The 12,022-nt window shown below is 37.6% G+C and overlaps 1 protein-coding gene across 5 annotated transcripts in view; it reads right to left on the bottom strand.

Moving 5' to 3' along the window:
• Positions 1–12,022, bottom strand: part of LOC104612173 (beta-hexosaminidase 3-like) — a 59,618-nt gene that overhangs the window by 33,941 nt on the left and 13,655 nt on the right. For all 5 annotated transcript variants that reach the window (XM_088887002.1, XM_010279496.3, XM_088887011.1 and 2 more), the window contains exons 7-11: positions 8,882–9,012; positions 8,724–8,789; positions 4,749–4,849; positions 4,610–4,669; positions 2,932–2,965 (exon numbers count right to left, since the gene is read on the bottom strand). In XM_088887002.1, the coding sequence (XP_088743128.1) occupies positions 2,932–2,965; positions 4,610–4,669; positions 4,749–4,849; positions 8,724–8,789; positions 8,882–9,012 (392 nt within the window). The remainder of the gene's footprint in view (positions 1–2,931; positions 2,966–4,609; positions 4,670–4,748; positions 4,850–8,723; positions 8,790–8,881; positions 9,013–12,022) is intronic.

Genomic DNA, 12,022 nt, shown 5'->3' with positions numbered 1-12,022 from the left:
CCGGGCATGGTTTGAGAGACTTTGTTTGGCCATGAAGAAAGTAGGGTACACTCAGAGCAGTGCAGATCATACATTGTTTACAAGGAGACAGGATGACAAACTTACAGCACTCATTGTGTATGTGGATGATATGGTGATTACTGGAAATGATGTGAGAGAGATGAAGAGGCTGAAGGAGTTCTTAGCTTCAGAGTTTGAGATCAAAGACCTGGGAAATCTGAGATACTTTCTTGGAATTGAAGTTGCTAGATCAAGAGAAGGAATCTACATATGTCAAAGAAAGTATGTGCTAGATCTCCTAGAGGAAACAGGCATGATGGGGTGTAGGCCAGCAGACACTCCAATAGAACCAAGCCATGGATTACAAGAATCAATGGGTGAAGAATACTGTGATAAGGAAAGGTACCAAAAGTTGGTAGGAAAACTGATATACTTATCCCTTACTCGGCCAGACATTGCCTATGCGGTGCATGTTGTCAGTCAATTCATGCACTCACCAAAGACCCCTCATATGAGAGCAGTGGAAAGAATCCTCAGATACTTGAAGACTTGCCCAGGGAAAGGAATTTTATTCAGAAAAAACAGCAGACTTGAAATTGAAGCCTACACTGATGCTGATTGGGCTGGGTCTGTTGGAGACAGAAAATCAACCTCAGGATACTGTACATTCTTGGGAGGAAACCTAGTCACATGGCGTAGTAAGAAGCAGAATGTTGTGGCTAGATCAAGTGCAGAAGCAGAATACCGGGCTATGGCACACGGGGTTGCTGAACTCTTATGGCTCAGGACTCTCCTTAATGAGCTTGGTATCAAGACAGAGGGTCCTCTCAAGCTGTATTGTGATAATAAAGCTGCTATCAACATTGCCAACAATCCTGTGCAGCATGACAGGACAAAACATATTGAAATTGATCGACACTTTGTCAGAGAGAGAATTATTTCAGGAGAACTCTGTGTGCCTTATACTCCATCAGAGATGCAGATTGCAGATGTATTAACTAAAGGGCTGGCATCAACGAAGTTCAGGGACATACTTGGCAAGCTAAACATGATTGATATCTATGCTTAGCTTGAGGGGGAGTGTTAGAATGTTAGAGTGATGTTCGGCTGATAAGAGTTCTTATTAGCCCATTCTTATGTTTAACTTATCTTGTAACTGGGCTTATGTTAATGGGCCTAATCCTGTTTAATGATTTAAGTCATCTGGGTGTCCCATCACTAATCAGGGGCATCCCAGTAATTTCTTGTACCTTGTACTATATTCATCTATAAATAAAGAACTGGTCGACTGGCTAGGACAGTTCGACATTTTCAGCATCTCTTCTTCTTCTCCTCTTCTCTGCTACTTCAACTACAGTGGTTCAGCTTTCAATAGTATATGTGGACGACATTGTAGTCACAAGAAATGACCTAAGTGAGATTGATACATTGAAGAAAAACTTACATCGAGAGTTTGAGATTAAGGATCTCGGGAGCTGAAATATTTTCTGGGCATCGAGGTGGTAAGGTCTAAACATGGGAGCTTCATTTCCTAGAGGAAGTATGTGTTGGACCTACTATAGGGGACATGAAAACTTGGGGTTAAACCAATTGATACACCCATTGACCAAAATCACAAAATTAATGCTATAGACGGTGAGCTAGTAAAGGATGTTGGGAGGTATTAGAGATTAGTGGGCCAGTTGTTATACTTGTGCATGACAAGACTAGATATCTCCTATGCAGTTAGTGTGGTGGACCAGTACACGCATGTCCCGTGAGTTCAACACTACAAAGCCACTGACAGGATTCTTGCCTATCTGAAAAGGACATCCAAGCAGAGGGATATTGTTTGCTGACCATGGACATTTGAAGCTAGAAGCTTACACAAATGCTAATTGGGTAGGGTGCTTAGACGACTGGAAATCTACATCAGGAGTGTGCACTTTTGTTGGAGGTAATCTGATTTCGTTGAAGAGTAAGAAGCAACCATTTGTAGCCAGGTCAAGTGTAGAAGCTGAATATAGAGCCATAGTACATGGTGTTTCAAAGCTTTTCTAGGTTTGGTCCTTATTAGGAGAGATTGGAATTGATGCAGAAGAACCTATGATGTTGTAGAGTGATAATCAAGTAGCAACTTACATTGCTTATGATCTAGTTCAGCAGGATAGAACAAAACATATAGAGGTGGACAGACATTTCATAAGAGGAAGGGTGACATCTGGAGAAGTGTGCCTACCATATGTTGCATCTAATTTACAACTAGCTAATGTTCTCACAAAAGGAGTTACAAGAAATAAACTTGAATATGATCTATGCAAGTTGGAAATGTGTGACATCTACTCCCAACTCAAGGGGGAGTTAGATTCAACAGTTTCTTGTGATTTTCTTGTTTATAATCATTAGTTAATGTTATTGGGTCATTAGTTAGTGTTATTGGGCCCAAGGCCCATTAGATTATGTTTTTTTTTTTGAGCTGTGTTTATGTTATGAACAGTAGCCGTCCTATTAAGGGTGTATAGTCTTTGTAATCAATCTTTTTTATGAGTATATAAGATAATCATTGGGGCAGCTAGATCATTATTGGCTTCTTCTCATCTCTTCTCTCTCTTCTCTTCTCACTAAGAACTCTCTCTCTCTCTTCTTTCTCACTGTTATCAAATCAGATTATTGTTTTCTTTTCTACTAAGGCCCTAAGATCTATATTGGGAGGCTATGATCAAGATAGTTTGCTATTTAAAGGGTTCTCTTGGTTTGTCCCTATTCTTTTCTCTTCTATCATCTCTTATTTCTCACTATTCTCGAAAAGAGAAATTATTCTCTTTAGCTTCTATAGCATATTACTGTTTCCCTGTGATGCAGGATACACACTGAACCAGCATTTGAAAGCTTGAATTCTATCTGTGCAACTATAAAAATGCAAAAGGGAAGAGAGAGTTTCAAGATTGTTACCATTTCTTTACATGAGGAGTTATCACCCAGCAGCCTGAAATCAATAAAACAATATGATTTATTGGTGAATCCTCATAACCTTATAACTAATGAATAAAGAAAGACCAAAGAAAATTAATAAACTTTTTAACCAACAATCGGTCTAAGGAGTGGGCAGACCAGATTTTGCTCATGGATCACCCCTTCCATTTTAGCCTGGAGCTCAAATAAAAAAGATGGAAGGTGGAGTTTAAAATGTGATACAGTTAAGTGTGAATTTCTTGAATTTGTGTGATGCCATTGAGATAACAAAGGTCATCTTGTCGACTTGGGAGGATTAAACTGGACCATTCACCAAGCAGGCTACCTAAGATCCAAGTTCCGAAATATGGTTTCTACATGTCTAGCATGATATTTCAACATAATGACATAACACAAGTAAAATCCATGGTTCTAAGTTTTCCTTTATATTTTGGGAAAAAGACTTAAAGATACCCTGAAGTTTCAAAAATTGACTTAAGCATACCCTCAGTTCTTCAAATGGACTTAAATATACACTGTGGGATGACCCCACTGGACTTGAAGCATACCCTCCATTGGTAAAATGTTAAAAACTGTTAACATGTGACCAATTTAAATTTTTAAAAGCCATATTTTTCCCTTTGAAATACTTCAAAGTGATATAGTGCTCCCACATTTTGCTCTGTTTTCTGCAACCTGTGTCTTTGACCTGAGTGATGTCTCAGCTTAAAAAGGGTGTGGGTCGTTGTACTTGCCTTAGTATGTCACTAACAAATCAAATGGTGTATCCCACAATTCAAACATTAAACCTAATATAACTATTGAAAACTTAGAAGAAAACAATTCAATCTGCTGTCTTTTTTAGAAAAGGATCTGTTTTTTTTCACATTTTAATTTCTTTTCGCCAATAGAATAACAAATGCAAAATGGGATTACCAAATCCAACTACACAAGCAAGGAAGAAAGAGATGTTAGTCTTAGGAGTCAGATTAGAATAAGAACCAGAATAACAAAGGGTGTAGGTGATTGGCATTTTCAATAAGATTCTTATTAGGAGTCAGCCATTTCCAGAAAGACATTAGGAGTTACAGCCAAACTCCCAATAAGACATTAAATGGTTAAAGGCTCAAACTAACATTGTCTGAGTAGAATCAAAATGATGTTCTCTCTCCGAGTAATTTCTCTCTGGTGCTTGGCATTGCAAGAAAGAATCATAGGCTCTCACAATCAACTAACATGAGAGCCCAAACCGTCCAAGTATTTTTCTCTATGGTTCTTTTTGAAAATTTGAAGGATAATGAAGGGTAAAAGAGTATTTCAATTGATTCCCTCAAATCTAACTAACACAAGGTATGTTTTAAGTCCATTTTTAAAACTCAAGGTATGTTTAAGTCTTTCACCCTTTCTTTTTTTGATAATTATTATTAAGATATTTTGTCCTTGACAAAGTATATTGATTGAAGAGAACAATAAAAACACCACAAGTTCATTGAAGATTAAAAGGAACCATTGATTCCTAGATATCCTTAAATGAGATAACATGCACAAAGTGCTTCTTGTTTGCACAAGATGCAAGGAAATGAGAAGCATTTTCATGGATAATTAATAGTATAATAATAATGGCAATAAAAACTGTGAGCATAAACTATAACATATATAAATAAAATGACAAACTTGCCTGTGTCGACTTCATCACCTCCCAAGTGAACAAATCTAAAGTTGAAAGTTTTTTTGAAATCTGAAACACAGAATGTACATTGATTATTTTGCTGCAAAGTCTTATGGAACAGACTCCCACAAAAGAATTGCAATATCACCTGAAAGAATCCCATCTATAACTCTGAAAGTGAACTCATTACTGACATCAAGAGGCTCCTGACAATCAGGTGATGGCCACAGAGAAGGGTAGCCTTTTCCCCTGTAAAATGAAAATTGTTAGTTTCTGAGGATGTTTTAGTTCAGAGGTATCAAAGGGAATTTCTTGTATTCTAAAATAGTTGAAGACCCAATAACATGAATAAGAAGTTTCCAAACACCCTAGTGTGCTTTGCATGTATGGATTCTGAAGATGAAGGGGTCACCTAAACATTTTGTGATGTTATGGCATGTGCAATCCAAGCAGATTATATGGTACAAACCAAGACAAATATATCATGGTAAATATCCAAATGCAATTAAAAGAGCGCCTTCAGGTATATTGAGGTAAAGAACCATAAAAAATTTGCAAACGTTAAAGCATCAGGTTCTAAGAAGCCAATTGACTGTAGCATGTGATCACATAATCACCCAATCAAACTAAAAAAAGTTGTAGAAATAATGGTACTCTCACTAGAATCTCGACTCACAGCTCTGAATCCACAATTTGGGTTTTGCTTTAAATTATTGTCCATAATGACAACAGAACCCACAATTCTACTGAATTCTGCTCTCATGTCAGCTGAAACCTTGCTTATGTGCATTCTATGCTTAAAGAATGAGAATTTTTAGATCTAATATGATCCCCCTACAATCAAAAAGATGACAAATCATGTCCTGGTGTATGAGAGCAGCAACCATATGGAGCGTATGGAGTGAGAAATGCTAGAATCTTTAAGAATAAGGAACAAGAAGTTAACATTTTCATAAATTTAAAGGTGGTTCATTGGATTCCTAGAGAAGAATGGTTGCTGGTTACATTACCAGAAAAGAATTTCTCTCCCTCCAAATGGACAACAGGAGTGACAAAGAAATTGTGTTCCACAAGATCCTACCCTTTTTGCTCAAACCTTCAACTTTCCAGCTCTCAAGAAGAGACTTGATAGAGTTAGGCATGCAAAAAGAATAGTGAATGGCCTTAACAAAGTGACTCCAGATTCTTGAAGAGAATTCACAGTGGAGAAACAGGTGACTGGAAGTCTCTTCTCCCTCACCACACAAGACACAAGAGGCATCTGGAAGCACCATCCCTTTTTGAATCAGCAGAGTCTTTGTCAAGCACTTATCTCCAACCACTATCCATGTAAAAAACTTCACTTTAGAGGGGACCAGACCACCCCAAACTAGATAACTAGGGAAAGCGTCTGGATTGGCAGGCTCCATGCTAGAGAAAAAGGACTTCACTGAGAACAATTCAGATTTGGACCAACGCCAACAGCGCTGATCTGGGGCATGGGGGTTTAACCTTATGTCTTGCAGCTTTGCAAACATCTCTGCCACCTGAGGAACCTCCCAATCATTAAAGTCTCTCCAGAAAGAGGGAGTCTAGACAAGAGAATCACCTGAAGCACTACAGCACTCAGCTACCTTGACATCCTTATCAGCAGCCAAGAGAAATAATTCTGGAAACAAATCTTTCAAAGGGCAATCTGAGCACCAGCTGTCATGCCAAAAATTCGGCCTTGCACCATTCCCATCCTTACACTTAATTCCTTTCATAAAATGAGGATAGGCCTTATAGATCCCCTTCCACACCCCACAACCGTAAGAGAGGGTAGACTCAGCTGCATCCCATCCATTAGCGTGAATACCATACTTCTGCGCTATAACTTGCCTCCAAAGCTCATTGGGCTCTTTTAGGAACCTCCAGAATCATTTACCAAGAAGAGCTAGATTGAAGTGTTTCAATTTTCTGATTCCCAGACCACCGTCTTTGAAGGGCTTGCAAATCTGGTCCCAATTGGCCAAGTGGATCTTTTTAGGCCCCGTTTGTTTGCAGGTAAATATGCATGGGAAAGTTGGTCAATGGGTAACTTTTTCCCATTAACTAACTTTCCCATGTTCTTTTTCCCATTAAGCAATGGGCCCCACAGTAAAGTTACTCCTACTTTCCTAGGTAAAACTTACCCATCTCCCAGGTGGGTAAGTAACTTTCCCACCTGGGAGAAACTTTTACAAAACATGATGGGACCATTTTGCCCATTTTAATGCTTACTTTTGTGGGTAGAAATGTCATTTTATTATTTACCTGGGAATCCAGAAAATCAGAAGAACATGGGTAAGTAACTTACCCAGGTAAATGTTACCCAGGAAACATTTACCTAGGTAATTGCACTTACCCAGGTAAGCTGCACTGTTACAAATAAACAAGGCCTTAGAGTCTTTCCAACCCACCCAAAGGAAGTCTCTCATAATTCTCTCCAACTTCAAAGCTATCTCTAAGGGAATTGGAAACAAAGACATATAATAAACAGGGAAACTGGCCAACACACTCCTTAGAAGAGTTAGCTTACCCCCTTTAGACAAGTACCTTGCCTTACAAGTCATTATCTCACCACCGAAGAGCAGATACTTTTAGAAGTGCAGTTAGCCCCCAAAGGCAGCCCCAAATAGAAACAAGGAAGAGCACCTACCTTACACCCCAACAAGTCTGCCAAGGATTGCAAGTTTGAAACCACCGCCAACAGCCATCATCTCACTCTTTGCCAAATTGATCTTTAGCCCTGATACCACTTTGAACCAGAATAGAATGTACCTCAAAAGGATTGCTTGTTCTGCCTTAGCACTGCAGAAAAATAGTGTATCATCCGCAAATTGAAGTAGGGGAATTTCTACCCCATTGTTAGCTATTTGAAATCCTTCTAGGCAGCCACCTTCCACAGCTCTATCAATCATCTTACTCAGCCTTTCCATGAAAATGAGGAATAGGAGGGGGGAAATGGGATCTTCTTGCCTAAGACCTCTAAAACTTTTAAAATTACCTTTTGCAGGCTACATAAGAAATAAAATTCCTTGCTTCATTCATTGATCCAAAAAAAGAGAATAAACCAACAACAACGGCACAAGCATTATCTGCTACCCACCAAATATAGTCAGTATTTTAAAAGGTGTGGGAGGTGTACGCTTGGAGGCATGCCTCTAGGCCACATGCCCCCAAAACGCCTTGAGGTGTATGCCAGAGGCGCTGACACCTCTGAGGCGTATGCCTAAGGTGCAAGAGGTGTACACTTCATATGCTTTTTCCATGAGGTGTGCATGCGCTTCATGCACACCTCATGTAAAAGGACAGAAAAAAAAAGAAAAAATAATGAAAAAAGAAAAAAAAAGGAAAGGAAAAGAAAGGGAAAGGTAAGAAAAAGAAAGAAAGAGAAGGAAAAAAAGAAGAGAAAAAGATAGAAAAGAAGAGGAAAGGGAAGGGAAGAAAAGGGGAAAGAAAGTGGGATTTTTCTTAATATAAAAGATTTTATATTAAAAATAAAGATTTTTATTTATTTTTAACTAGTGTTATGCATCTTCATTTTTCTTATTATAAAAGATTTTTCTTAAAAATAAACAAAATTGAGAATTTTCTTCTTCTTCCTCCTCATCCCCCCTCCTCTTAAGGAGGCTTACACCTCCTTGTGTTCGGGAGGCTTACACCTCTAGGTAGTGGAACACCTCACATCACGCCTCCGCATTTTAAAACATTGGATATAGCAAGGACATAGCTGGACAAAGGCTCTGGTATACAATTTACCTAAAAACTACAAGTATCCAAAACCATATCAGTATCAAAACAACCTTATAAAAATTCTGTTTCTTTTTTACACTTCCATGTATTTTTCCCATTTTCCTTCATTTACTTTGTTAATATTAAACTGGTAACTAGAACTCAAAATCTATATTAGTTCTACATTGACCATCCTACAACACTTCTGGGATTATATGATAAGTAGAACATCCCTTTCTTTTACCTTCTGAAAAAAAATAAAGATACATGTGGTAAACTTGAAACCAACATCCATAATTTAAAATGGACAGAAAATATAATATCAAATATATGTGTTAAATGACCATTAATAATTTAAAATAAAAAAAAAAGCTAAGATTAGAACTACCATGAGAGAGCATGCCCTGGTACATCAATTTCAGCCAAAACATTGACTCCTCTTCTTTGAGCATAACTGCAGAACTAGTGATCAAGATATCAGAAGGGAATATGAATAAGGAACACTACAAGGTGCCAAACAATATATACAAGAAGGAAGACCCTCACCGTACAATTTCAGCTGCATCATCCATAGTGTATCGCTCAGAAGTAGAATATGCACCATTCCACAATTTTGGATATGATGGTATTTCCAAGGGGAAAGATTGTGAATCTACAATATGCCAATGTAGTACATTCTGTATAAAAACAAATCAAAAGGCAAAGGTAGTTCAATGTACCAAAATATTCTCTGAAGGTAAAACCAGTTCAGCATTTTTCTAGAAATAAGTCTATGTGAACAATAATGATAGTATGCAATCAGTACAAGAATAAATCCAATCGACTGCAAAAATAGTCTGATAATCCATAGGTAAAGGAAAAATGGAACAACTCTAACAACCTAAAAGAATAACTAAGGTTCTGAATCTGCAATATGCAGAAGCATAAGTGCCCCTTAAGAATTAGAGGAGTATCGGAATCCTAAGTGTGTCTAACAATACACTTAATCCATTACTACAGTTCCTGTAACACTAGAATGGATGATAAAGTATGTTTTAGATAACTCCTAGAAGACAGTTCAGTTTTCTAATAAAGTTTTTACTAAATAAGGGAGTCTTTCACTTCTTAGTGTAGTTCATGTACTTAAGTAAACTACTCAATATATAAGTAGTGAGACGCATTGGGGAGACATTTTTTTCTGCTCTCACACAATCCCCCCTTTCTTCTTTCTTAGAATTTCCCTCTTCTCCTCTTTATAAATTGTTTTTTTCTTCATTCTCTTACTTTTTACTTCTGTTTTCAGGTCAGATTATCTCAGCACATGATATCAGAGAAAGGTTGATCTCCCTCCCTACACAATGAGTGAGATAGAACTTATATTCTTCAGACATACCGTTTGTGACTGTCCAGATATTGCACTGCTGTCTGCATTAATTGTTTGTGAAATTGGTTTGTAACATGGGTGTTTTAGGATGGATATCAAGGTATCATCTTTTACACTATCATCAAATTTCTTCCCTGTTCAGATGGCATCCGTTAAGAAGAATTGAGGAAACTATGCCCAATAAGAAAAGTCAGTTTAAGTATTTTTTATGCCAAGCGTTTGAGTGTTTAAGTGTTTTTTTATCAGCAACACAATTTATTTATTGATTAGATTAAAAAACCATATACAACAAGAAGTTGTGGGCAGAAAAAGAAACCCAAAAGAAAAACACCCACTACTTACAAATGAGCCCAGAACATAGATTGTCTTTCAGTGTTTAAGTGTATTTGATTGCTTAAACATGAGTATTAGTGTTTTTATTATTATAACTTAAAATAAGGGTAGTTTAGCCACTCTATGTATTTTAATTAATCAGGATTATTATTGTAATTGGCTTGGTTTAATATAAAATACCTACTTCTGACCTGGCTTGATTTAATATGTATTTTCTTCTTTCTCCTTGGACTGCACACTCTTTTTTCCTTATCTTTTTGCTTTCCTTTGATCAAATCTGCTACCAGTACTGTTTTTACATGGTATCAGAGTGCTGATCCTCCTCTTTTGGTCTTCTCTCTCTTCTTTTCTCCTACCATTGGATATTTCTGTGATTTGTATGGAGTTTGTTTCTATTCTCATTGTAGGCGTAAGGGGCATATTGTAGAGATGTGCAGATTGTTGAATAAAAGGACTGCTGGGTATGCTAGTCAGATGGTGACATATGATAATGGCAATGTTTTAAAATGTGGAGGTGTGACGCGAGGCATCCCACTACTTGGAGGTGTAAGCCTCCTTAAGAGGAGGGGAATGAGGAGGAAGAAGAGGAAGAAGGACCTTATCTTTCTCTCTCATTTTTTTTAATAAAGATCTTTTATATGAAGAAGAATGAAGATTCATAACACTAACTGAAAGGGGGGTCTTGTCGTGGTAATAGAAGCTGCAATCTATATATATATGACTTTATTGTTATAAGTTAACACAAGGATAGTTTAGTCATTCTATGTATTTTCATTAATTAGGGTTATTATTGTAATTGGCTTGATTTAATATAAAACACCTACTGCTGACCTGGGGATAATCCTTTTGACCTAATTGGCAGTCAGGCTTTCTTCTTTCTCCTTCAACTGTGCACACTTTTCTCTTTCCTTTGATCAAATCTGCTACCGGGTACTGTTTGCGCAATGGCAAAAGGAAAAAATCCAGGTATTTGATTGAAGACATACCTAAATCTGATACATCCAACTATTCAGAGTGAATACAAGAAGATGCACAAAACAGAACTTGGTTATGGAATAATATGGTACCCAAAATAAGTAGTATTCTTATCCTCCTTGACACCATGGAGAAAGTTTAGGATCATCAGGTCATCTGAAGAAGATGTATTCGGGGTCAGGTAATATTACCCAAATATATATAAGGTGTTTCAGAAGTTCCTTGGTATACAACAGGGAGACAAGAATATTGAGTATTGTTCTGAACTGTTTTCACTTAGAACCTGTAAAGAATGAGAGATGAAAGAGAGGAGAGAGAGAGAGAGAGGGAAGAAAAGAGGAGAATGTTTGGAGAGCAAAAAAATTTGGGCTGGCAGCGCCCCAATCTTATACAGTTATCTGATAGCATAACAATAAAAGAGAAGAAAATACAAGAACACCCCTGCGGCACTACCTAATAATAAAAAACAGAAAATAATGTACTAACAAAACTCCCCCTCAAGTTGGGCCGTATATATCAATCATGCCCAACTTGTCACATAGCTCATTATGCCAGACATGAAAGCCCCCTAGTAAGCACATCAGCCTTTGAATTGACATAGATTGCACACCTCACCCTTCTCAAGCTTTTCCCTTATAAAATGTTTGTCCACCTCTATATGTTTTTTCCTATCATGGAGTACAGGATTTGATGTAATGTTTATAGTTGCCTTGTTGTCACAGGCTCATAGTAAAGAGATATTAAGCTGTCAACATCAAACCCCAGCTCCCCTAATAGTTCTTAATCCAAAGGACTTCTGCAACCCCATGTGCCATAGCTACTTCAGAACTTGACCTTGCAACTACACTTTGCTTCTTGCTCCTCCAAGTCACCAGGTTTCCATCTATAAAGGTGCAATACCCACTGGTAGATTTTCTATCATCCACAGCACTTGCCCACTCTGCATCTATATAATCTTCCACTTTAGGTGATAATGCTTTCTAAACAACAACCCATCCCCTAAAAACTTTATCAAA

This window comes from Nelumbo nucifera, chromosome 1, assembly GCF_055504915.1.
Source record: "Nelumbo nucifera cultivar China Antique chromosome 1, China Antique-T2T, whole genome shotgun sequence".
Classification (NCBI taxonomy): Eukaryota; Viridiplantae; Streptophyta; class Magnoliopsida; order Proteales; family Nelumbonaceae; genus Nelumbo; species Nelumbo nucifera.
This window is presented reverse-complemented; position numbering and strand designations above follow the sequence as displayed.